The 27963-nt window shown below is 51.0% G+C and overlaps 1 protein-coding gene across 2 annotated transcripts in view; it reads left to right on the forward strand.

Annotated features, from left to right (window-relative positions):
- Positions 1-646: 646 nt before the first annotated feature.
- chst6 (carbohydrate sulfotransferase 6) overlaps positions 647-27963 on the forward strand; it is a 65586-nt gene continuing 38269 nt past the window's right edge. Inside the window, exon 1 of one of the 2 annotated variants that reach the window (XM_072517975.1) lies at positions 647-780. Coding sequence is in view for 1 of the 2 variants with exons in the window: in XM_072517973.1 (XP_072374074.1) it covers positions 1222-1344 (123 nt within the window). In the remaining variant the exon portion in view is untranslated. Of the gene's footprint in view, positions 781-814; positions 1345-27963 lie in introns of those variants that run through there. The other variant, XM_072517973.1, reaches the window with a different exon arrangement.

Genomic DNA, 27963 nt, shown 5'->3' on the forward strand with positions numbered 1-27963 from the left:
TGATTATGAATGAGGTCGCCAGCAGGGAACAACACTAAATGGCATAGTCACCTACTGCTGCATTCCAATCCCTTGGAAGCATTCGTAGAATCCTTACAGTCTTGGCGGAAGGAATGAAGAAGAGCTTCGGCAGACAATCACTCGATCTCCCCAAGCAGCTCACTTAACTGCAGTTGAGTAAGCCAACTTTCTCGCAACCATACTGTTGACAAAGCCTACCCTTTCAATTCAAAGTTTCAATTTTGAAAAATAAAAGTTGAGTACGGATTTCTTGACTCAAGTTACCGGATGACTGTTTTCTTTGGTGCAAAAGGTGGCTTTCAATTAACAGGAGCAGATTTTAGAAAGCAGTTTAGGAGAAGTGTGGGCTCTCCATTCATCAGACCATTGAGTGTGGACATAATCTTTTCCCCCTAAAAGCCTCGGAAAATAACTTGGTGATGGTTGAAAGCCCCTTGGTCCGCTGGCTGCATACATTCTGTGTGGGATTAGATCAGACAGCCTCAACCTAGTTCCTTGAGTTCACAATATAATATTATACAAATCACCAACAGAGGGTAAGTTCAAAGTCCTTCAAAAAGTTCAATTGCGGGTCAGTGAATGGGAACTGCACTGTTAAAGCTCCACCTCGGAACCATTCCTTCGAGCTCTACTCCCTACTTGGAGCACATGATTGGGAATCTCACTGCAGTCGGTGGTAGGACTGCGTGGCATGGGAATTGGAAATGAAAGTGACACGGGCACAGTGTGGGAGGAGACTGTTAGAATTATGATGTAAAGGTAAGTTTCTGGAGAAAAATATACAGAGCCCTCTTTTGTACCTGGTTCTTGTTTTGCTTCAAGTGGAAGGGTTTCACTGCTGGCACTGGGTATCAAAAGTGAGAGAAAAAATATTCTCTTTTCCCGAGCACTGTCATTCTTTAAATGATTAGCACAACGTTTAAAAAAAACCTCGCATTTATCAGCAACTCCCCCTTCTTATTTACTGCTTGAGAGAGAGGATTTTGAAAAGACGAAGCTCGGAAGAAGTTAGACTATCAATATCATTATTTGATATTTGGATTCCACGGAATTTGAAAATATGACTATCTGTTAGCCAAAGCCAATGCCAGAAGGCTGTGCCTTCCACAAACACCAAAACAATGTTTTGCAGTGTTTTCCTCTCGTTTGGTAATTGAAAACCTTTCAGACCCGATGTCCGTCCCCCTACTTCCCTGACTCATGAGTAGCACAGCCACGTCTGAAAGCTCCTCATTGTTTCAATTAAACTCTGCTGGACTCCTCAAGGAAACAGATTTACGCAGCCTGCAAACTTCTACAGTTGAGTTCAGAAAGATTTTACAGGTATGACTTTTTGAAAGATCGTATTAGCTATGAATTTAAAATGTTCTGCCTTTTTATAATTCAGACCCTCCGAGATTCCTAATTTCCTTGCGTTTTTTTTTGTGTTGACACAAAGATGCAATGCAATCATTCTACTGAGCTCTGTTTCTCGCACAAAGCTGAACAATATTTAATAAACAAACATACTTTGATTCGCACACAACTATTGTAAGAAATGTTCAAACACCTTCCATGTCTGCACACAGACAGAAACACCCATTTACCTAAATAAATTGTTTTCCACTGACTTACGATGCATCTTGTCAATATTTCGTTCTATTCTCTTGTTGCTACAATGGAAGAGACATAGGAGCTTATTATTATCATTTCTCTATTGTAAATACATTCCTCTGGTATATAATCTAATATATTGGTCTGGCTTTTTGAGGGCAAGGCATTTTGTAAGGTCGAAATGGTCATTTGTTGAGGTCAAATTCCAAAAGCAGTGTTAATGTAAGTCATAATTCCAAAACAGCTCTCTTTCATCAGTTAGAGATTCTAGATACATAATTTAAAAATTCCTTTGGCTTGTTTGTAAGTTCCAGATTAATGCCATTGGTAAATGAGCCTGACACCATTAAACATGGAGCACCAAAGCTGGCAAGCTTGTCACAAAATGTTCTGTGTATGCCTGTCGCTAGTCAAAAGGCCCAATATCAGTGAGGCTTGAGACAGTAACTGCTGGAAAATGGGATCAGTACATCAACAAGCACTCATATATCCAGTCGGTCTGGAGGCATCTGTGGAGAGAGGAACAGAGTTTAATTCTTCAAGCCCGTCTCTCTCTTTCCACAGATGCTGCCAGTCCTGCTGGGTTTTCCCAGCATTTTTCTGTTTTTATTTCAGATTTCCAACATCCTCAGTATTCTGCTCTTACTCACTGATGCAATGTTTTGGTGGTCAACATGTTTGGATTGCAGAGGAACGAGCAATTATTAATCCTGGCATTCCACATCTTAACTGGTTCAGTGGATTGTGGTGTGTGCCTGTACCACGATCATGAGAAATGTCTTGCCAAACTCACTTCCTGTGATGAGTTGGGCCATCCATAATGCCACTTAGAAGGAGTTTTTGGTGCAAGTGAGGGCTCAATTCTTGCCTCTTAGTTGTATCAAAACTCCTGAATGACTATTTCCCTCAGTGTGGGTTCGAGAGTGAGATGAGGAGGAGAAATGGGGCCTTTGATGTTAAATTGGATGCAGGAGTACTTCCCCCGCCCCCTCAGCTTTAGGACATTGGAGCTGAGCTAGTAATCCAATGCCATCAGGCAGCTCCACAGAATTCCTGGCAGCTGTTGATAATAATATTTGATAATTGATATGATTAGGAAAGACCATGATGAACAGACCTATCATTGGGGATGGCATTCTTCCCACTTGGCTTCACGCTTAAAATGGCCACTGCCATCTTTTCAAGGGCAACTAGGGATAGTCAATAAATGCTGGACTTGCCAGTCATGTCCACATTGCAAGAATGAACTTCTTAAAGTTAACAGGAAGCTTCCAGGGACTTATGCTGGTAAGCTGGTTAGTCATGACCCCTCAGAGCCTTGGCTTTTACCAATCTGTTCCGAGGCTCTCTGGGTTTAAACAAGTAATATGCTCCCACATGAGGAGAGATGTTACATGCTGTTTGGTTAAACAAGAGCTGTACTTGACTGAATTTCTCAATAGTTCTTGGAGGAAAGGGGAAAAGGTTACCAGTGGCTGAGATCTCTTTCATAGTATGACCTGTGTTACAGGTGTTGGATCTGTGGTGGTCATCCCTCTAATTACCATTGATTGTCATATGTTCTGGAGCGTGCCTAAATTGTTAATATCTAATTACACATAACTTAATTCAAGGTTGAGGCAGTAAGATAACAGAGTGATCCGAATCAAATCTCACCACCAGTAATTTCTATGCGGGTTCTACTTATTTTTCACTGTAACTTTGATAGATCAGTCGGAACTCTGGACAAATAGTTTGGTTGCTGTCTACACCCATGTTTCTGTCAATCTTACACCAAAGCTTTGTGGGAATTTGGGAGAACTTTTACCGAAATTCTACCCCACATGTCTTTTGCCTGTGTTCCCACATGCACTCCTGCGATCCTTTTGAAGATGGGCCAAATAAACTTTGATCAGTCAACTCCACATATAAATTGTTACATTGCTTTTTTCACAGCAAGTGGACATCAAAGCAAATTCCACTGACAGCACTTTTGTAAATAGAATTGGCCTCAAGTCTATCAGTGTGAATATTTGAAGGTACAATGACCAAGTAATTGGGCTAACAACCCAGAGGTTGTGGGTCCATATCCCATCATCACAAGGTGTGAAATTAAATTCAGTAATAGTTTGTGCTTTAACATCAGAAAATGACCAAGAAAGCATCTGTGTTGTTATAAAAGCCCATCTGAGTCACTAATGTCCTTCAGGGAAAGGAATCTGTGATCTCTACCTGGTCTGGTTTGTCCGTGGCCCCAGTCACACTGCGTGCTTAATGGTCGATGCTCTAAGAGAACAAGGATTGGACAATAGATGTTGCTATGCTAACACCCCCAAATCCCAAGAAAACTGTTTTTAACAAATTTAGACAAGCTGACAAAATCCTTTATTATCCCTGACATCCTGGATAGCGAGGCAGGAATGAGAGAATGGATTGGAATTTGCTGCAACGGTGACAAGGTAATAAATTCTCTTAGATCATTTTTCTCCAGTGGTGAAAAATTAGAACATATTTCAGGGAGTTAATTGGGAGTGTTATGGCCAAAATCTGTTATACAACTATGGTGTCGAGGCCCAAAGAAGAATGGAACAACTGGGGCGGGATTCTCCCATACCCGGCGGGTATTTTACTTATGATTTTTTACCCCTTTCTTTCCCTCTGTGTTTGTCTTTCTTGTGTGTGTGTGTGTGTGTGTGTGTGTAGAGAGGGAGGGGAGGCAAGTTAAGCATGGAATTAGGAATTAGATAATAGTTAACCTGTTTTATTTGCTGCTTATTTCATTACAGATCTTGTTATTAATAAAAAGTAACTGTGTTTACATTTACAAACCTGGTGACTGTAATTATTGGGCAACCAAGGGCCTAAAACTTTAGGTATTATTGGAGAATTATTGGTTAAGTCACTTGTGTAGTGACTCTGGGTCAAGTGGGGCTGGCATTGACCGCGCACTAGCCCAGGGTGTTGTAAAAAGCCCAAATTGATTGTCGGTCTTTCTCCTCCAATTCCTCCCAGAAACAATTATGTTTGCTAGTGTGGATCCCGTGGAGGCTGTCCTCGCTCTGTTTGTAGCAGCTGAGGTGGGCAAACGCTGAAGACAGCTGCAATGCCAACACAGGCTGCAGGTGGCACCACATCTGCTGGGGGGGCTGCAAACCCTGAAGACCCGGCCACCCATCAGACTGAGGACAGGGCCAGAGGGGAGGACAGTGATGGCCCAAGTTGTACATACATCATTGGTCCTTCCATGAGCCGACGGACAGCGTGTGCTGCAGAAGACTCCGTCTCTAACAGGGAGTGGCATCTGTGCCACGTCCTCGCGGACTTAACACCCCATGGAGGAGGAGGACATCTGCTCCCGGTGGATGCGAGGGTCACTGCAGCCCTAAACCTCTCTGCCACTGGATCATTCCAGGGCTCGATCGGGGACCTGTGTGGCATTTCCCCAGCCTACAGTGCCTCCGGGAGGCGACGGATGCTCTGTATGCCCAGGCATCAGACTATATCGCCTTTGACCTGGACCAGGCCCACTAAGATGTCTGGGCTGCGGATCTGCCGCCATTGCCGGGATGCCCCAGGTCCAGGAGGCAATTGATGGCATGCATGTCGCCGTGTGAGCACCGGGACATCGGGCAGTGCTCTATATTTACAGGAGAAGGAGGTGGAATGACCTGTGGCCTCTTCTGAGAAGGAGGAGGTGGAGGTGGACCAGGAGGGGCTGAGGATGTGACCGAAGAATACCCAGAGGATGGAGGACAGGCTGTGATGAGGGTCTGAAATGCTAGGAGGACCAGGGAGGCTCTCAATGTCTCCAGATTCTCTTAGGACAAGGCTGTGTCCTTCAGCTCAGCAGCCCCCTCCTCACCCCTCCACCCCCACCCCCCCCAATCACACCGCCCCCTCCCGACCACCCTGTTTCCTCCTCGAAGGGCCTATGTAACATTACTCTAGGGTTACGGGCCTGCGTTGGCACAGTCAGAGGGTCACCATACAAGGCAGGAGAGTGATGGCCACTTGCTGTGAGGAAAACTCTGGTGCTCCTCAGCATCGGATTATGTCTGACTCCTGTCCTGCTGGAATCTGCACCGGGAGCTTTAATCCCGAACCACCGTGTGGGGGGGAACAGGGGGTGGGGGTGTGTGCAGGCCCTTGGTGAAGATGAACGCGACAGATGCATCACATGTATCAGGTGTGTAATGTTTTAATAGTGAACATTTCACTTTGACAGATTTCCATTCTTCCCGGGTGACCTCACCAGTGCGCACTCAGTGTTCCTCATTCTACTTGATCTTCTGTGGTCTATTGCTAAATCTAGGTGTGTCCCCAGGATGCACATCAGAGGTGGCGGTAGTGCCCTGATGCCTTTAACGGACGTCCTCTGGAGGGCCTGGAGCCGGAGGGCCCCGGCCGACTTATCAATGTCACAGGCTAACACTCCCCTCCCCTCTGGCCCTGTCCTCAGCCTGATGGGTGGCCGGGTCTTCAGGGTTTGCAGCCCCCCCCAGCAGATGTGGTGCCGCCTGCAGCCTGTGTTGGCATTGCAGCTGTCTTCAGCGTTTGCCCACCTCAGCTGCTACAATGTCTCTGCCCCCTGCCCTCTGCCCTTGTGATGTGCGGTGACTGAGACATCTGGCTCTGCCAGTCCTGCAGGGTCCGCATTGTCTGTACATGGTGTCGACGCCCTGAGTGATGCACCTCAGTGACTGCACATCAGAGGTGGCGGTAGCCTGCTGCTTTGGAGTGCCTCGGCAATGTTCACCTGCATCTGCAACATGTACCTTAGTGACTGGGGCATGATGTCGAGGCCCTCAGGCATGGTGATCACAACTGAGTCATGCCTTAGACACCTCCACTCAAGAGCGCGTGTCGTGCGCGAGGTTTTCCACTGTGGTTGGCCCCCTAGCAGTGTTAGCCTCGGTGCCAGGCATTGCCGGCACCATCGCCTGTGCCTGAAGGCTTTGAGAGTCCTCTATTTTTAACTTGTCTGCCCATTCAACTAGCTTGGTTTTTCAAATCCCTTTTAAATAAACCAAAGATAAGCCACCCACCTGAAGAAACTTTTTAGCAGCTTCCAGATCCATCCTGTTTTATTGCAACAAACCTGGTGTCTCTTTTTAATTTATACTGTAACTCAAACTTTGCCGTCTACCCTTCCAAAGATCCCAGACCCAAGCCCCCAAATTATGTTACGTCACCTTTGGTTAGGAAGTGGTCAATTCCAGCCCCTCTTGAGCCAGAGTCACAACACAATTGAATTAACCAATAATTCATAGAAAAACACACAAAGTCTTTTGCCTTTGGCGGCCCAATAATTACAGTCACCAGGTTTGTAAGTTTAAACGCAATTAAATTGTTTTTATAACTGGAACTATAATGAAATATGCAGCAAATACAATTGGTTAACTATCAACTTTTCCCTTTTAAAAATATTCTACTTTTCTACTGTTCTAACCAGACAGGAAAACTTCAAATTTTTCCACATTATAATTTGACCTGCCATGTTCTTGTCCCCTCACTTAACCTAATCCTTTTGTCGTCCCTTTGCATCCACCTCACAGCATACCTTCCTATGATGATAAGTTCCTATCATCAGTGAGCTTGGACATATAGGCTGGGATTCTACCTTCCGGGGACTCAGTCCCCACGCTGGCAGGAAAACCGGCGCCAACCACTCCGGCGTCAACAGCCCCCTGAAAATGTGGAATTCTCCGCACTTCCGGGGGATAGGTGGACGGCGGAGGGATTGGCACCGCTCCAACCGGTGCCGAAGCGACTGCGTGAGTTCACGTATGCGCCAAAGGGCCGGCGTGATCTCATGCATGCGCGGAACCGCCGGCATGTTTTGGCGCATGCGCGGGGGGGGGGTTCTCTTCTCCGCGCCGGCCATGGTGGAGCCCTACAGGGACCAGCGCGGAAGGAAGGAGTGCCCCCACGGCGCAGGCCCGCCCGCAGATCGGTGGGCCCCGATCGTGGGCCAGGCCACCATGGGGGTCACCCCCGGGATCGGATCCCCCCCGCGCCCCACGGAGAACGCACCAGCCGACGTACCTGCCAGGTCCCACTGGTACGTGAGTTGAGTGAGTCACGGCGGCGGGACTGGCCAAAAACGGACGGCCACTCGGCCCATCAAAGCCCGGAGAATTGCCGGGTGGGCCGCTGCCAACGGCCCCCGGCTGGCTTGGCGTGAACCCTGCCCCCGCCCGAAAAACGGCGCCGGAGAATACGGCAGCCAGCGGCGGGGCAGTGGGGCAGGATTCGCGCCGCGCCCCGGGGATTCTCCGACCCTGTGGGGGATTGGAAAATCCCGCTGATAATATTAAATCTCCTGATCTAAAATCATTGCTATCACCATCTGATACAAACATTCTGCCCTAAGGGAGGTCCATAGCCCATTGTCTGCTGTTGCTTCAGGCTGGATCGTTCTCTTGGCAATTTTTGTCAGTGGTGCCTTCCACTCTCAGGGGCAGAGAGAGGAAGCTTGTCCCAAAGTCTACCTCAGCTGGAATGCAGAATCAAATGCACACGATTGCCGTTATTCTGAAACCATGCTAAACATATAGCCAACAGAGTTAACCAGCCCTCTAATTGCTCTAGAATGTAAATAGCTGTGACCCAAACACTGATTCGTGCAGTACTTCAGAAGTTACAGCCTGCCAATACAAAGGGCGCGATCTTCCGGCCTCGGTACACTCGTGCTCAAGCGTAACGATGCCGGTGAATAGCGGGAGAGGCCAAAACGGGAATCACGCCAGGAGCCAAACAGTTTCCGAAGCAACCGTCCCGCTTCCGCAGGCGAATTCGGAATCTCGCTGTAGCATGGCGAGAAACCAATTATCACCACTGAAGCCCCATTTCCACACAATTAACGAGAGCTACACTTCATTCACCAGCCTCCCCAGCAAGTGGTCACACTACACAGGTTAGCACACCTTTTGAAAAACGTGCACCTGGCAGAAGGGCTTCCTTGGGGAGTCGAAGAGGGAAGTAGCAATTTTTGCTCACAGGCAAAGAGCCCGAGTGTGCTGGGCTTACTACCCCAGTGCTTGGCAGGGGGTGGGGGTCCTCCGCAGGGGTGAGCCGCCATGGGAGGGTAGGGGTGGGAGGCTCTGGGGGGCAATTGCCCACGGCACCACCATGCCAACCCTTGGATCCCAACCCCATTCCAGGGGCAACACTTGTCCGTCTGCCCCACCGATCACCCATAACCCCTACCGACTGCTGAGGCCTCTGGTCGAGCGGCTGAAGGCAATCGCGAATAGGAAATTGGCAATCGTGGTTAAGTGAGCACTTCACACATGCCAAGTGGGTTCCCGTGTGTAGGCGGGCCATGTAGCATGCGGGAGTCATTGCCTAGCATCCCAATCACACCTTGATACCTGGACACAGTGTGGGAGTCAACACCACACACGCACCAGCTAACATCCGAACGCCCAGGAAATGGGACACAGCTCCCAGGACATGTCCACGGCCAGAAGCTGGGTGGCTGCCACTGGGGGGAGTGGGGGGGGGGGGGGTTGGCTGGAGAGACAGGTAAAGGGTCCGGGGGTCAGCCCGCATTGCGGAAGAAAGTGACAGAGGCATCATCATTTTTGTGCAAATAGTTAGTTCCCCATTTTATCTTATCCTCTTTTTTGAATATCAAGATTGCGGATGTGATATGACCACCGCGTTGCCCCCAGACAGATCTGGGATCGCGCTGGTTAAATAGCGGGAGTAGCATTCGCGTCGGTCGTGGTTCAGTTTGCTATCCAACTGGCCGCTCCCGATGGTGAGTTCCAGATCTCACCCAAATATGGCGAGCTTATCATTAACCCCAATTATGTATTTATTTTTTTAAATTTAGAGTACCCAGTTCATTTTTCCAATTAAGAGGCAATTTAGTGTGGCCAATCCACCTACCCTGCACAACTTTATTGGGTTGTGGGGAAGAAACGCACGCAAACGCGAGGAGAATGTGCAAACTCCACATGGACAGTGACCCAGGGCCAGGATCGAACCCTTGATCTCGGCGCTGTGAGGCGGCAGTGCTAACCACTGCGCCACCATGCAATCCTATCATTAACCGCAGTTTGCATTAATTTCCATCTCTTTCTGAGATTGAAGTCGAATGTAATGGCCTTCTGGGAATTAACTGGCTCCCCAGCGAGAGGTCACGCGGGCGTAGTTTAGTACTGCTTTCTAAAAATGTGAAGCTGGCACAATGGCTGCTGAGGGGAACTGAGGAGGTGAGCAGCCATTTCCATTTTTGGACATGCAGTTCAAGGGCACTGGAGCCATTGCCCCAGCGTTGGGGTGGCGGGGGGGAGAGAACCCCTCAGGGGGGGTCGGGCTTGGTTGGGGGGGGGGGGTTGAGGCGTTCCAGATCGGGGGTGACCTCTGGGCTGGTGGGAGGGGGGGGGGGGATGAGGGTTTTTCCATCTGTGAGGCCTTGAAGTCATCTTTAAATATTGTGGATTCCTACAACAGGGGCATTGACAGCTGCTACCTTGTCTGTCTTACTAAACACTCCCAGGACACAGCCCTGTTCTTGGTTATATGCTGACGGTCATGTCAACTCCCTTTGACTGTGAGCAGCCTCAAGCTTCACAGCTGAAGGCTATTGCTAATATTAATTGGCCATGTTAGTTGTGAGAGCACTTCACAGCTGCAGATTATGTTTACTGCTTGCTCCTGCTGGTGGCTGCAGATGCCTGGAGGCTGCTTTTGCTGTTTCCTTCCTTTTCTGTAGCCAGAAATAATTGTTTCTTACAATCTGGGTCCTGGAAAATTGGGTTCAGGGGGAGGTATGAATGCAGAAGGTAATCTGGTTTGAAGCAAGAAGAGGCTGGCGGACCTGGTGCGTGACATTGTTCCAAATGGGCCACTTGCGAACGCTGTTGAAGAAATGCTTTTGCATGCTGCTGATGTTATTGTTGCTGGTGTGGTGAGTGCTGCATGTAACTGGCACGTCACCGCGGTTAAACATGTTGGGAGTAAAGGATGTTCATCTGCACCTTGAGCAGCAGCGGAATATGTGGATGCCAGGATTTGGTCCTGGTGAGATTGGGCCGTGTGGGAGGGGCCTGCACAGCCATGGCTCCTGGATAGAGAATGGCACTGATACGTGGAACAAGTCACCCATTGATGGACGGATCATTTCTATGGTCTGTCCAGTCCGACACAGCCTGCTCCTCTTCTGTGGCTTCATGCCGGGTGTCCCTGGAGAGGGACCATGTGGTGTCCACTGGCCCTCCTCAGGGTCTGGGATGCTTTATAGGCCCTTTTGACCACATTTTGGTTTGAGTTTTTTAAGCCTCTGTTGATCTTTGTCCTCCTATTGGGGCGGCCCCTTTTGCTTTGTCCCTTCTTTCCTGTACTTATGATTACTTGGTTGTACTTCATGTGAATCTGCAGGTAGCTGCAGGCTTCACTTGCTGCTCACTCTTGCTGGCAGTGGGGGGACTCCATGGGATAGAGGAGCAGCTGGAGTGAGCTCCAGAGGCCTCTGCGTCATCTGGCTCTGCTAGTCCTGGCGCCTCCCCATTGTCTACACCATGGTGTCGACGCCCTCTGCGTTGCTCCTCAGTGACAGGGCCACGTTCTGCAATAGCCTGGCAATGTCCATCTGTATCTGGGGCATGTCCCTCAGCAACTGGGACATGCTTTGCAGTGCCTCGGCAATATCCACCTGGTACGGGACATGTCCCTCAGCGACTGGGACATGATGTTGAGGCTCTCAGCCATGGTCATCACGGACTGAGCCATGCTTTGGCAACCCCCACTCAAGATGCTGACCTCGTGCTTCAGATTTTCCACTGCAGTTGTCACTCTAGCAGTGTTGGCCTCAGTGCCACTCATTGTCAGCTGTAGCATTTGGAATTCCTCCAATCAGCTATGCACTCGCTGGAATGTCGCTAACATCAGCTCCTGAATCTCACAGCCACTATCTTAGCATCTGTATCAGCTCTGGGATAACATTGTCTAGAAGCTAGGCATCTGACAGGGACTCAGCTGGGTCCTGGGATCTAGCAGACCTCTGACTGCTGACTTCCTTGGATATTCCTGACTCCACCTGATGTGCATCAGCAACTGGTGATCACCAGGTTGTGCTCCACAAGCCTGTCCACTAGCGTCGCTCACTGAGGTGTGTGTCTCTGCACTGGCGGAAGGTACAAGTGATAACTGTGATGCTTCAATGGTAGTCTCCTCGAGCTCTCCTCCCAGTTGGTATCTTTTTTTAAATTTGATTTGATTTATTGTCACACAGAATCATCATAGAATCATAGAATTTACAGTGCAGAAGAAGGCCATTCGGCCCATCGAGTCTGCACCGGCCCTTGGAAAGAGCACCCTACCCAAGCCCACACCTCAACCCTATCCCCTGTAACCCAGTAATCCCACCGAACCTTTTTGAACACTAAGGGCAATTTACCATGGCCAATCAACCAAACCTGCACATCTTTGGACTGTGGGAGGAAACCGGCGCACCCGGACAAACCCACGCAGACACGGGGAGAATTTGCAGACTCCGCACAGACAGTGACCCAAGTCAGATTCGAACCTGGGACCCTGGAGCTATGAAGCCACAGTGCTAACCACTGTGCTACCGTGCCGTCCCACATGCACTGAGTTACAGCGAAAAGTATTGTTCTGCGTACAGTCCAGACAGATCGTTCCATGCATGGAAAAAACATAGGACATACAATAAATACACAATGTTAGTACATAGACACAGACATCGGGTGAAGCATACAGGAGTGTAATTCTAGTCAGTAGAGAACATGTGTGAAGAGATCAGTTCAATCCATAAGAGAGTCATTCAGGAGTCTGGTAACAGCGGGGACGAAGCTGTTTTTGAATCTGTCAGTGCTGTTCTCAGGCTTTTGTATCTTCTGCCCGATGGAAGAGAGAATAACCCGGGTGGGAAGGGTCTGTGGTTATGCTGCTTGCTTTTTCAAGGCAGCGGGAGGTGTAGAAACAGTTAATGGATTGGAGACGGTTTCACGTACTGGTGCGAGGTGTCAGCCAGTGATTTTTGGGGGGTGGTGTTTGGGAATTTGAGAGGTGGCAAGTGGAACTGATGGCAGGAGAGAGGTGGTAACTTGCCCTAGTAGCTCGGTGGAGGTTGCTGTTCTTCATTTGACATTGGATGATGGTCCTCCTGGTCGTGCTGCCCGAATTGACAGCTGCTGCCACTGCCTCCCAGGTGGCATTGCTGACCCTGCTGCTGGTCCTCCGACCCCCTGGGGGAATAGGATGTCCTGCCTCTCACCCACAGCGTGGAGAAGCCTGGCCAGGTCGGCATCCCCAAAGCGAGGAGCAGGTCTGCGCGCTGCCATGCTTGAGTGTTGACTGGGAGTGAGTGGTGAGGGTGCGTGACCTAAGCCGGATTCGAACCTGGGACCCTGGAGCTGTGAAGCAACTGTACTAACCACTGTGTTACCGTGCCGCCCATTCGAAGGGAACTTATTCTCTTAGTTTCACGTGCCCCCTATTCATTGAATTAAGCTTTTGATATTTTATCTGAAAATCAATAAGATACGAAATTTGGAATGGGCTCAGTCCTGAGGTTTCCAGTTTTAAGACAATCTACCGGACAACAATATCCCTAGATCCCTACATTTCACTTGGTTCCCATTATTTTCAGAATATTTTACCACAAATACAAACTATTTGGTCAATGTCTCACTATTGTCTTGCCTCTATCTCTAAGGCCCATGTTTATCTCATTAATCTCTTTCTCTTTACATACTTTAGAGGCTGATGTGATCATATTTTTCATTCTTCTTGATAGTTTACTCTCATGTTTACTTTCTCTTCCTTTATCGGCTTTTGTGTCACCTTTGTTTGAATTTTGAAATGTTTCAATTCTTGGGCCTACTGCTCTTTTTGGCAACTATGTAAGCCTTTGCCTTTAATATAACACTTAACTTCTTGAGTTAGCCATTGTTGAACTTGTTTTCCTGTAGGGCTTTATAATGCTTCAGGGAATGAACAATCATTGCAAATTTTGAATTAATGCTTGAAATGTTTGGCAATAATTTTACAACCTAGTAAAAAATTGCTTTAATAAACTGCACTTTAGTTTAAATCACTCTCAAACTCAATGTAAAATTCCACAACGAAACCAATAATTCATATGATGCCTTTAGCACAGGACCAAAAGAGGTGGCAAACACCGTTGTCGGATTGCAACTCTGCTCCTACTTTAACATTGCACCAGAGGCCCGCATAAAAGGCTCAGGGGCAAAATTCTCCCGAAATGGCGTGATGTCCGCCGACTGGTGCCCAAAATGGCGCCAATCAGACGGGCATCGCGCCGCCCCAAAGGTGCGGAATGCTCCGCATCTTTGGGGGCCGAGCCCCAACATTGAGGGGCTAGGCCGACGCCGGAGGAATTTCCGCCCCGCCAGCTGGCGGAAACGGCCTTTGTTGCCCCGCCAGCTGGCGCGGAAATGACATCTCCGGGCAGCGCATGCGCGGGAGCGTCAGCGGCCGCTGACATTTTCCCATGCATGCGTGGTGGAGGGAGTCTCTTCCGCCTCCGCCATGGTGGAGACCGTGGCGGAGGCGGAAAGGAAAGAGTGCCCCCACGGCACAGGCCCGCCTGCGGATCGGTGGGCCCGATCGCGGGCCAGGCCACCGTGGGGGCACCCCCCGGGGCCAGATCGCCCCGCGCCCTCCCCAGGACACCGGAGCCCGCCCGCACCGCCTTGTCCCGCCGTTCAAAAGGTGGTTTAATCCACGCCGGCGGGACAGGCAATTTATCGGCGGGTCTTCGGCCCATCTGGGCCGGAGAATCAAGCGGGGGGGCCCGCCAACCGGCGTGGCCCGATTCCCGCCCCCGCCGAATATCCGGTGCCGGAGACTTCGGCAACCGGCGGGGGCGGGATTCACGGCAGTCCCCGGCGATTCTCCAACCCGGCAGGGGGTCTGAGTGGGAAGGAAATCAGGTGTCTTGATGATTCTTCTTCTCTTCAGTGGTGGGGCCTCCCTGGTTGAGGCTGGTGTGATTTTTCTAGTGTTCGTGGGGTTGGTGCTCTGGATGTGGCCAGTGAGGTGCAGGGACAGCTGAGTGGAAGGTCTTGGTGTTCGCTTGGTGTCCTGCGGGTATTGGCTCCTGTGTGCCAGAGTGTGCAGGACTAGGCCCGGTTTGGCATTGTGTTTGGTATCCTGTTGCTCCCTCATGCTTGGGTCATCCCTTCTCGAAGGGGCAGCCTGAGAGGCTGGATATTTCTTTTGATGCGTTTAGATATCCTTGGTTCACGGACTCCTTTGTGCACAGGGGCCTGGGGTTGAGCCGAGTCCTGTATTATTGGTGATATCCTCTTGTCACCACTTGTGGTTGGGACGCCTCCTTGTCTGAATGAGAAGTTTTTTCTTTTCTTTGTTAATAGTTGGTGGACATTCACTGGAGGAATACGGACTCTTGTCTGTGCCCTGGTCCTCTTTTATCCTGTGACCTTCTGCTCCTGGTAGTTCTTTTTTTTAAACCCTGTTTCAATTTGGTTGATGGGAGGCGCAGACAGCACTGACCTAGATCTATATCTGATGGTCCTCTCTGTATAACAATGTGAAATTATGATCTTCTGGTTTGTGCCTGCGGGACCAGAGAATCCAGCCACCAGCAAATGACCGCAGAATTCCAGCCATTGGATCAGTGACCAAATTCTTAAGAGGTAGGTTTTATGGAATGTCCCACAGGAGAAAAGGGAAATAGAGAAATTGAGAGGTGGAAATGGGAACTTGTGAGCTTGGGGCCGAGGCAACTGAAGGCAAGGCCACCAGTGCTGGAGAAATTGTAATTGGGGATGAACAAGAGGTTCGACCTGAAGGACTGCCATTATCCCGGATCTCAGAGCATGGTGGAGCTGGAAGAGAAGAAATGAGGTGTCAGCCAGGTGACGCCAGGAATTCTTGTGTGCAAACAGCATAAGCAGCAAACAAACGACAGAGCTAAGGGATTCCACAACAAAAGATTTCGGGCGGGATTCTCCGTGAACTGGCGGGACAGGCCGCTCCGGCGCCGAGGAGTGGCGTGAACCACTCCGGCGCTGGGCCGCCCCGAAGGTGCGGAGGAGGGCCTAGGCTGGCGCCGGAGTGTTTGGCGCCGCACCAGCCAGCGCGGGAGGGCTTGGCGCCATGTCAACCGACGCCGAAGGGCCTCCGCCGGCCGGCGCAAGTTGGTGCATGCGCGGGAGGGCCAGCGTGTGCTGGCGTCATCCCAGCGCAGGCGCAGGGGTGTTCTTCTCCGCACCGGCCATGGCGGAGGTTGACAGCGGCCATTGCGGAGAGAAACAGTGCCCCCGCGGCACAGGCCCGCCCGCGGATCGGTGGGCCCCGATCGCGGGCCAGGCCACCGTTGGGGCACCCCATGGGCCAGATCCCCCCCACACCCCCCCGAGGACTCTGCAGGCCGCCCATGGAGCCAGGTCCCGCTGGTAAGGACCTGTTGTGATTTACGCCGGCGGGACCGGCCTAAAACGGGCGGCCACTCGGCCCATCGCGGACTGGTGGATTGCCGAGGGGGGCCGCTGCCAACGGCCCCTGACCGGTGCGGCACGATTCCCGCCCCCGCCAAAACCCCAGCGCTGGAGAATCCGCCCCCCGCCGATTCTCCCACCCGGCGGGGGGGTCAGAGAATCCCGCCCAGCAGCTCTGCAGTCCTGCCATGAATGGTGATGGACAATTAAACAACTCACTGCAAGAGGAGGTTCCGCAAATATCAATGATGGAGGAGCCCAGCACATATGTACAAAAGACAAGGCTGAGGCATTCGCAACAATCTTCAGCCAGAAGTGCCAAGTGGATGATCCATCTCAGTCTCCTCCGGAGGTTCACAGCATCACAGATGTCAGTCTTCAGCCAATACTATTCACTCCACGTGATATCAAGAAATGGCTGGGCAGCACGGTGGCGCAAGTAGTTAGCACGGTTGCCTCACGGCGCCGAGGTCCCAGGTTCTAACCTGGCTCTGGGCCACTGTCCGTGTGGAGTTTGCACATTCTCCCATGTTTGTGTGGGTTTAGCCCCCACAACCCAAAGAAGTGCAGGATAGGTGGATTGGCCACGCTAAATTGCCCCTTAATTGGAAAAAATGAATTGGATACTCTAAATTTAAAATAAAGAAAGAAAAAAAAAAGAAGCGGCTGGAGGCACTGGATACTGCAAAGGTTATGGACCTGACAATATTCCAGCAATAGTACTGAGGACTTGTGCTCCAGAACTTGCCGCACCCCTAGCCAAGCTGTTCCGGTACAGCTACAACACCGGCATCTACGGAGCAATGTGGAAAATTTCTCAGGTGCGTCCCGTACACAAGAAACAGGACAAATCCAACCCAGCCAATTACCGCCATATCTGTCTACTCTCCATCTTCAGCAAAGTGATGAAAAGTGTCATCAACAAAGCTATCAAGCGGCACTTACTCAACAATAACCTGCTCACGGACGCTCAGTGTGGGTTTCGTCAGGGTCACTCAGCTTCTGAACTCATTACAGCCTTTGTTCAAACATGGACAAAAGAGCTGAATGCCAGAGGTGAGGTGAGAGTGACTGCCTTTTACATCAAGGCAGCATTTGACCGAGTATGGCATCAATGAGCCCTAGCAAAACTGGAGTCAATGTGAATCAGAGGGAAAACTCTCCGCTGGTTCGCATCATACATGGCACAAAGGAAGATGGCTCGTGTGGTTGGAGGTCAGTCATCTCAGTTCCAGGAGTTCAGGAGTTCCTCAGGGTGGTGTCCTAGGTCCAACCAGCATCACCTGCTTCATCAATGAACTCCGTTCCATCATAAGGTCAGAAGTGGGGATGTTCGCAGATGACTGCAGATGTTCAGCACCATTTGCGACTCCTCAGATAATGAAGGAATCCATGTCCAAATCCAGGCTTAGGCTGACAAGTGGGAACTAACATCCGTACCATACAAGTGCCAGGCAATGACCATCTCCTACAAGAGAGGATCTAACCATCACCCCTTCACATTCAATGGCATTACCATCGTTGATGTCCCCACAATCAACTTCCTGGGGGTTACCATTGATCAGACACTGAACTGGACTAGCTGTGCCTGGGACACTTCGCCAGGGTGTCATTTATGTGGACCAGTCGTACTGGCACTTGGGGGGGGGGGTCTCCCAGGCCATTGGAGACCCTTGGGTGGTCGGGAACAGAACAGGCCTCCCAGGTGGCACTGCCAGGCTCGCATGGCTCTGCCATGGTGTCAGGTTGGGACTGCCAAGGGTCGGACCGGTTGGGGGGCGGGGCATTGGCAGGTAGATGGAGGGATAAGGGGGGATCCCAGGGTCTCTCCAAGGTTGAGGGTGTGGGGTTCAAAAACGGGGAAGGGGGGGTGCTGAAAGGCTGGGGGGTGGGGAAGATCAAGGCAGTCTTGCAAAATGGCGCTCCGAGCTGCGAGAGTCTTTCCTGCTGGCGAACTTCCTTGGCGGAGAGAATCTCCTCAAGACCAAAAAAAGCGGCAAAGTGCAGTTGAATAGTGCTGCAGCGCCGGGAAACATTCCGGTAAACGTGCCGTTCAGCAGACTTTAACTCAAGTCTACTGAATTGTATCTTTGCTTAAAGTTAGTCACATCATAGATTGAATCAGTACATCTGGTATACATACACAGCACTAGGTGGAACATGAATGTTTCCAGGCCAAGGGAGATTTATTTTAATTCTGGTCATGAAATTTTGCAGTGGGACATTAACTAAAAGAAGATAGAAATTTCAGATGAACAAATGAGTGTTCACATGTTTGTATCCCGCAGCATAACTTCAGGGCCTCATTTTTTTAAAATATAGAAGCTTGATTTTAAAAGGATTAATTCTTCTGCTTTATGCTATTCACATTTTTGTGCTCAACAAAGGCCAAATCATTAGTCACTGATTTTTTTTAACACTAACAGGAAAGAACCTAATTGTGTGTTTTTCAAATTGATCAAAATGTTGAATGTGTGGTCTCAGCTCAGTTGTGCTCAGAACCTGCAGTGTGGATTGGCTGTGCAGAGTTTTTAACAATATTTTTTTTCTTGGGCTCTGCATTTCTAGCATGGCTGTATTTTACTGCTCATCCCCAAGTGCCCTGACAATGTGGGACTGAATCTTCTCCTTGAACTACTTCAGTCTCTATGGGTAATAGTGCTCCCACAACAGTGTTGATTAGGGACGGAATCGCAGGATATTGTCCCAGTGATGGATGAAAGAATGGCAATATATATCTAATTCTAGACCTTGTGTGACTTGGAGCGAAACTTAGAACATCTGTGTCTTCATGCCATTGCTCCTGTCATCCTTGTTAATCAAATGTGTGACTTTGCAAGGTCAGCACATTTCCACATGATCTGTAGGCTTCCTGCTCTAATTAGACCTCGGGCAAAAGCCTCACTGACTGCTCAAGTGGAAAATTCCACACGGCAGTAGCTATTGCTGTTGCTGCTGGAAAGGAAACAGCTTGTGACATTGTGCGTTGCGGTTTGAATCTGATGGAGGTCTGGTTACTCAAGAAAGAAGACTTTGCATTGGCACCGTCCTTCAGATAATGCTGGACTTGGAGCGCTTCTTGTTGCAAGTATGTCAAAGGAAAGTTGTCCTCTTTTGGACAGTGTGAAGTGAGTCATAGAGACATAGTCATGGAGTCATAGAGTTTTACAATACAGAAAGAGGCCCTTCGGCTCATCGTGTCTGCACTGGCCATCAAGCACCTATCTATTCTAATCCCATTTTCCAGCACTTGGTCCATAGTCTTGTATGCTATGGCATTTCAAGAGCTCGCCTAAATGCTTCCTAAATGCTGTGAGGGTTCTTGCCTCTACCTCCCTTTCAGGCAGCGAGTTGCAGATTCCCACCACTCTTCAGGTGAAAAGATTTTTCCTCAAATCCCCTTTAACTCTCCTGGCCAGTACCTTAAATGTATGCCCCCCTGGTTTTGATCCTATTCTAAGGGAAATAGTTTCCCCCTATCTACCCAATCAATGTCCCTCGTAATTTTGTACACCTCGATCAGATCCCTCCTCGGCCTTCTCTACTCTAAGGAGAACAACCCCAGCCGAACCAGCCTCTCTTCATAGCTGAAACGCTCCAGCCCAGACAACATCCTGATGAATCTCCGCTGCACCCTTTCTAGTGCAATCACATCCTTTCTACATTGTGGAGACTGGAGCTGCAGCTGTGGCCTATCGAGTGTTTTATATAGCTCCGTCATCGCCACTCTCTTATATTCTATGCTTTGGTTAATAAAGGCAAGTATCCCATATGCTTTTTTAACCATATTATCTACCTGTCCTGCTGACTTCAGGGATTTTTGGACATGCAACCCAAGGTCCCTCTGGTCCTATATACTTCCAATCAGCCATTGTCTATTCCCTTGCCTTTTTGGTCCTCCCAAAGTGCATTGCCTCACACTTTTATGACTGTACTGAGTGACTACACAGCTGTCTATGTGGCATGGAAGAGGATGACTGAAGGGGGCAAAGCGATGTCCATGTGAACTATACATGAGAACAAATGAGAAAGAAACTTGTAAAGCTCTGGAAGATTGTCATTGTGAAGAAACCCAATAATTGCAAAGATTATGGACATTGTAATCTTCCCATAGAGGTTCCTGTGAACATCAGGCCATTTGATTGAGATGACATGCAAAGCACCCAGGAAGATTTATACGTCTTACACTTATACATATAGACGTCAGGTTTATGTGGGGAAATCTTTCTAGTCGCACTGAAATATGGAAATATCATTGCAAGGTGTCACACGCACCCCACAAGTGCCAGGCCCCCACATCCCGTAAATGAATTTAAAACAATAACACCCATGAGGACCATGGGTAAACAATCATTGATCTCCCTGTGGCACTTATGGAATACGAGCTCCCCAGGTAGGGGGCGGAGACCAACCACCTGGGGTTTGATATGAGCAAGGTGCCTGTTGTAACAAACCCTCCCAGCTAAGATTGAACTGGGAGTGCGATGCTGCAGTACGCAGACTATCGTAAATACGTAAATGAATTCATTTTTGTTAACGACAGCTTCCTTCTGAGTTATATTGGCGATAAGGATTTACGGACACTCCAGACTTGCCAGTCAATTTGCCTATCCGCCGGAATTGCGTATTGCGTACGGTACGTCATATCAATTAAATGCCGTTTTCAGTAAATTGGATGCCTTTGATGTGGGGCTGGATAATTCGCCCACTCATCAGAAGCTGTTAGTGGAAACTATGCTGGATTTAAAGCGAGCTATTGAACTTTTGCTCTCTTGCGAATAGGCGGAGAAGGGTATACAGGAATAGCAAGCGTCTGTTGATTATCGTGTACATTGCTTGGGCCTTCCTTTCATTGGGATTCCATGGGTGTGATTTATGGAAATGAAACAGAGTCCCATTAGGGTGCATTTAGCTGGTGTTTCCCTGCATTTGCAGAATTGAGAACAACCCTGCTTTTAAATGGGATTTTTCTTCATTTCCGGGCCACGGTGAGGGACGCCCCACCGAGGCCTCACTTAGTCCCATTTCCTGCACTAACAAGCTCCATTCGCCAGTGCAGGAAGAGATCAGGGCGTCATTTAAAAATGGTGCATGCTGCATGAACACCTCCCCCCCCATGGCCTCTGTTCTCCCCCAACTTACCACTGAGGGGGTCCTTGAGCCTCCTGCACCCCACCTCATAAGGGCAAGGCACTCCCGGGTCCGATCCCTGGTGCGTGCCGAATGCTACCCGGCACCGCCACCCTGGTAGTGCCACGGTGCCGGCTGGCATCGGGGGAGCCAGGGCACCACTCTGCCGGGAGCCTGACCAGCTGGGTTCCCGATCACCTGGGAAATCCTTACAAGTGCCACCACGCCTGGTCCACATGGTGGAGAGCAGTACTTGCTCGGGATCTCCAAGGCCCGGGGGTTAGATACAGTGCCTTGGGTAACTCAGGCTAGACCATATTTAAGTGAGCCTGATTGCAGACCTAAATATGCAAATTTAGGCCCCAGCCAGTTTGCGGGCCAGATCCAGATTGCGACGCCTCATGAAATCTCATTAGAATCCGCGAGCCGTGACGAAACCGGTAAATCTGGCGAGAAGCATCTTGCGAGACCTGCTGACCTTGGCGTTCCACCGGTGCAGCATGAGCCACCCCTTGGGTTGAGGGCCCAGCCATCCACATTCGGCCCAGCTAGAGTGCTATGACTCGGGTTCAGATATGACGTGGAGGTATCCGCGCCGGCAGACGACAGTGTGTCCAGAACCGAGGTCCCGACGGTTCTTCTTTGGTGGTCAGCGACCTGTTATACTCCACCTGGCCCACTGCAAGTGGATGCACAGCCGTGGGCTGAGCAGCGGAGGAGACATCCGCCACGGATAGCTGATGGAGGGCCTTCGGGGAGGGGGGGGGAGGGGGGGGGGATGTCATAGCCCCCACGAGGATCATGGCGAAACAATCATTGATCCCACTGTGGGACACATGGAGGGCAAGCTCCCCAGTTAACCACCTGGGTCTCGTTATGGGCAACGTACTCAGGGCCTGCAGTAAGAAACCCTCCCAGCTAGGATTGCACTTGGAGTGAAGTGCTGTATTACACAGACTGTTGTAAATATGGAAATAAATTCATTTTCATTAACTACAGCTTCCCTCTGAGTTTTTGTACAAATGTATCTGGAAAGTTGTGGCCACCAAGCACAGCAGATGTAGATGTATGCTGATGGACTTAGACACAAATTAGCATGCAGCTTTCAGGGCACGTGTCAATGCCAGTGTTCCTCAAAAATCCAAAGTCTCAACGCTTTGGACAACATCATGGCAGGTTTGAATGTTGGGTTGGGGTGTGGGGGGGACGCAATTTAATCAGGCCGGAGGGTGGGGGATGGAAATCCTGCCACATTTCCACCTCCACTCTGATTAGGTTTGAGGTGCGAAGACCCGTGGACAGCATTCTCATCCTATCATCAATTGAGGCCCTAAATGAACAATTAATGCTCATTTAAAAGCCTCATCCTGTAGCAGGAATTGTAGGGCTCTCTCACCCAGCCTTTCCTTACCCACAGTAAGTCCCACAGGGCAGCACGGTAGCACAGTTGCTTCAGAGCTCCAGGGTCCCAGGTTCGATTCCCGGCATGGGTCACTGTCTGTGCAGAATCTGCACGTTCCCCCTGTGTCTGCGTGGGTTTCCTCCGGGTGCTCCGGTTTCCTCCCATAGTCCAAAGATGTGCAGGTTAGATGGATTGGCCATGCTAAATTGCCCTTAGTGTCCAAAAAGGATAGGTGGGGTTACTGAGTTACGGGGATAGGGTGGAGGTGTGGGCTTAAGTAGGGTGCTCTTTCCAAGGACCGGTGCAGACTCAATGGGCCAAATGGCCTCCTTATGCCCTGTAAATTCTATGCTTCTCCCTCAGCGGCTTGGAGGAAGACTATGTCAGCTTTCAAACTTCTCAGATGAGCGAAGACTCTGGATCTTTTGACTGGGCCGTTAAGTCCGCTAACGTTCCAGGTGACTATCCTGGTGGGGGGGCTTCTGTTCCACCCCCCTTTATTGTGGGATCAACCATACTTACCTTGTGGATGCTCCCCTGCACTCTGGGGTTTCCCTTTGTTAGGAGGCCATCCAAAATGGCTACGGTCACCGTTCTCACCTTGAGGCCTGGCCCCTGCGTTCCGGGGTTTGCCTTTGTCCAGGGGCCACCCAACATGGCCGCCAACCATGTGTACGTCACATGGGTGAGCCCTCGCACACCTGTTAAATACTGAAGTGGCAGAAGAAGCGACAGGCCTGCTCGGAAAGAGGCAACATAAACGTCTCACCAGCTCTCCCACCAGTGGCCGAGTCTCCTGTGAGATTCCGCGAGATTCTACCTTTTTGTTTTCAGATAAAGGCTGTGCACAACAAGAAAGAATACAAGTTTAGCAGATAAGGCCCTGCAATTGCAGACAATAAACAGATTTGAATAATGTATACCCGAGATCCTGGATGCAAAAGACAAACATCCTGAAGCTTTCACCGAAACTCACAGTTGGATTATTTGTTTGTTTTTCTTTCTCCCACTCCTCCAATTTAAAGTAGCACACAGCCTCAGAAGTGTCCGTGGCATAGTGGTGATGTCATTGCTCTAGTAGTCCAGAGGCCCACCGCAGCTGGCGGAATTTCATTTCAATGACTAATTCAGGAATTGAACACTAGGCTGCGATCTGATGGAAAGGTTTCTAAGTGTGGTAGCGAGCGGGAACTGCCGTGAGCTTCCCGACGCTCGGCCTGACGAGGCCGTCACCTCTATACAACCTTAATTGGTCCACTTAACGAGGCCCCACGGGCTTCATGCCGCAAATGACCGTTCCGCCAGCTGATTTTCCGGGATCGCACTTGCCAGCCCCCCACTAACAAGGGGAAGCAGCACTTAAACCCATCCGCAGAGCGAACCCCACACAGCTCGCTGCCATGCCACCGAGGAGGCAAATCCAACGATTCGGGGATGCTGACCTGGCCAGATTGTTGGATGTGGTCAAGACCAGAGGGGATGCCCTGCTCCCCCGAGGGACTCAGAAGGTCAGCCACAGGGCAGCCAGTGCCGCATGGGAGGAACTGGCAGCGGCCGTCAGCTTGGGGAGCGTTACCAGAAGGACCGGCACCCAGTGTCGCAAGAAGATCAACGACCTCCACCGGGCCGCAGAGGTGCGGTACCAAGCACATGGCACCAGCCCACATGTGCTTGGTACCGCACCTGCCCATGGCCGTTCTGTGACCCAGCCCACACATGTCCAGAAGTGCCACCCACGCCTCCCCTCCCCCAACATCCCTTCCCCCCCCCCATACTCCCCATCCTAACCAAACTCTCCTTCCCACCCAGACTCCCCATCCCCCCATATGCCCCATACTCCCACACCCCATCCCCTCCATACTCCCTCCCCGCCCAAACTCACCATCTCCTCCCCCACCCCCACGATGCCCACATTGTGTCCCCGCAGGAGAAGTTGGCACACAACAGATGAGAAGGCCCAGAAGGCCAGACATCAGTCTTCGCCCCCTATGAGGAGAGGTCGCGGGGTGGTCGAGGACAGATCTGTCGCCAATGTAGAGATTGACGTACGGTGCAGAGGTGAGCTTCCACCAGGCCTCACCCAGATAACCTGTCACACGCGAGTTGTTAAGACCATACGAGAATGGCCCATCCCTCCCACTGACCACATGTCCATTCTTCTACAGGATCCTCATCCGATGGTCGTTTGTCGTCCCCACCTCCCATAAAAACATCTCGGAGGGGAGCTCCGTGGAGACAACCATATTCGCAGCACATCCCCACCCTCCACCAGCGCAGAGACACACACCTTGGTGGCCGACAGTGGTGGGCAGGCTTCTGGGGTACATTCTGGTGAGCACCACACAGTTACTGATGTACATCAGGTGGAGGTAGGAATGCCCAGGTGAGACAGCAGTCGTAGGTTGGGGTCCCAGTCAGATGCTCAGCCTCTGGAACACTACAGAGGCTACGGGCACAGGAGATAGCGCTGGCAATGCATAGCACCGATGTCAATGCTGCAAGGGTGATGACCGCAGTGGAGAGCCTGGTGCACGATGTCAGCAGCATTAGTGGAGGCATCAAAGGCATGGCTCAGTCAGTGACAGCCATGGCTGAGCGCCCCGATAGAATGTCTGGCTCACTTGGGGATGTGATCCAGTCACACGTGGACCTCGATGAGGCGCAGCAGACCATGTGCCAGTCTCCGGTAGGCATTGCCCGGGCGCTCCAGTGCATGTCCTAATCTCTGAGGATCATTGCCGAGGGCATCAACACCATGCTGCAGACATTGGGGAGCTGCCAGGGCTGGCAGAGCCAGGTGACGGAGAGGCATTTGGGGCTCGATCCGGCTGCCCCTCCATCCCAAGGTGAATCCCGAGGCCATATGGGCATTGTCCGGGAGGAGGGGGCACTGGATGCCAACCCGAGGCAATGGAGGCCACCAGCTCCCCTGAATTCCACACTCTTGACAACGGTATATCTCGGAGCCATCACCTGGTGCAGGGTGGCACGCGATGCATGTGCCTCCGGCCCCAGGGCCCCCAAAGGACTCCCACTAGGGGCTGCAAAGACCAAGGGATGTGGTAGGCAGCTGGCTACCTCCACCTCTGATGTGCATCCTGGGGACACACCTAGGCGCAGCAGTAGAACACGGAAGGCTAAACAGGTCGAGGATCAACGAGGGGCATATGAGGGAAGAGTGCAATGATGGACGTGGCCACGTTCTTTGTGAAACGGGCGAGGATGAGAGCCTCCTTGGTCCTCAGGGCTTGCCGGAACCGTGCCGCTGCCATCTGTCCTCCAGCCTCCGACATCCTGCGGGTCTTCTCTGGGCTCGTCCTCCAGCCCCTCCTGGTTCAGTGCCTCCTCGTCCTCCTCCTCTTCCTCGGAGGTGGCCAGATGTTCCTCCACCCCCAGCTCATCGCCCTGCTGCTGTGCCTGGTTGTGGAGGTACAGAAGACCGCCACAAAGCCGGCGACCCTCTGGGGGGGGTGTACTGCAGAGCATCACCAGAGCGGTCAAGGCATTGGAAAAGCATTTTGAGGAGTCCGATGTTCAACTCAATGACAGCCCAGGTGGCCACATAGGCCTCGTTGTATCAAGTCTCAGCATCGGTCACTGGCCTCCATACTGGCATTAGCCAGGTCCTCAGCGGGTCCACCAAGAGCCAACCAGCCATGGTGGTCCTAGAAGAGGCCGGGGATGTCCAACTGCCCCAGGATGTAGCTGTCATGCACACTCCCTGGGAAGCGGCACACACATGCATGATCTTCATGTGGTGGTCGCACATGAGCTGGACATTCAGGGAGTGGAACCCCTTCCTGTTGATGTAGTGCACTCCCAGAAGGCCCGGTGAGGGCAAGCCGACATGCGTGCCATTTTGTAGCCCCTGGACCTGGGTCATCCCGGCGATTGCGGAGAATCCTGCTGCTCGGGCATCTTGTTGGACCTGGTCCACGTCAAACTTTATCTTGTTTACTGCCCGAGCAAACAGGGCATCCGTGACCCCAAGGATACACTTGTGGGCTGTAGCTTGTGAGATGCCACACAAGTCCCTGCTCGAGCCCTGGAATGATCCTGAGGCAGTGCAGGGCTGCAGTAACCTTGACGGCCACCGGGAACGGGTATCCTCCTCCTCCACATGGTGCCAAGTCCGCGAGGATATGGCACAGGCGCTGCACTGTGCCCTTGTTGTGGTGGAGCCTCTTGCGGCACACACTGTCCATTATCTGTTCGAATGACCAGTGACACCGGTACACCCGGGGCCGTCACCGGCCTCCCCCTCTGGGTCCCTCCCTGGCCTGATGGGAGGCCGGGTCCTCATGGTGCTGGGCGGTGCCCTGCACATGCGCTGCCGCCTCGAGTCTCTGTCGATGCTCCTGTCGCCGTCTTCTCTGGCGTCTGGCTGCCTGGCCTGCCAGCAGCACTGCAATGGCAGCCTCCCCAGGATCCAAGATATCCATTCCGTGTAATATCTGTAAGGATCAGAAGGGTGTGTGACTGATAGCCAGCGGTGTCTTCCACCCCAGGACTCTCCTTTCCACCATTTCCCCCACCCTTCCTCCTCCCCTCTTCCACCCACCCCCTGCCATACTTCACGCCTAACCCATGCACCCCCAGCCGCAGATCACTGGACCCCAGAACCTGTTCCCCAGACACCCGAACATAACTTTACCTGTTCAGTCTTCTCTGATAGTCATAACTTCTCAGTTCTGATATCATCGTGTTAATCTTTTGCTCCTTCTCCAATGTCTGCAGAGGTGAGCTGGCTGCCAGTGACAGAAAAGAAGCTAACACCTTGCAATACCCACTATCACTTACTCACTCCGCCAAGCACAGGCACCATCACAAATAAATCCACCTTGGAGGATTTAGCAAGTCAGTGGCACTGGCAGTTAGGGGAACAGGAGCTTTGATGGCTGGAGGGCCAGTTCAGAAACTCAGCTACCAAATGCAGGGATTAATGTCCCTTGGGGCTGGCATGTAGAAGAAAGCTGCTGTCAAAGCATTCAATTATTTTGCAGTTATTTGAGATTCTGAGAAGCACCCTAGATGTCTGGTAGTGATTGTGGAGTTAATTTCCTTCGTATGTTGGTGGGTTCGGGCACAAGTCAACACATGGGACTATGATATAGAGCAATAACAAAGAAAGGGACGGGACTGGATGATTAATATTCCTACAAGGTACTATTATAACCCACGCAAGACCTACGGGGTAGAACAATTAGCCTCCCTGTGAGCCTCATTGAGTACGAGCTCCCTGCCTGCTGGCTCCGCCCAGGAGGCGGGGTATAAATATGCGTGGCCTCCAGCTAGCAGCCATTTCGCCACACATCTGATAGCAATAAAGCCTCAGTTTGGATTCAACTATCGTCTTTAGTCCAATCGATCGTGCCTCAG

This window comes from Scyliorhinus torazame, chromosome 10 (assembly GCF_047496885.1).
Source record: "Scyliorhinus torazame isolate Kashiwa2021f chromosome 10, sScyTor2.1, whole genome shotgun sequence".
In the NCBI taxonomy this organism is placed as follows: Eukaryota; Metazoa; Chordata; class Chondrichthyes; order Carcharhiniformes; family Scyliorhinidae; genus Scyliorhinus; species Scyliorhinus torazame.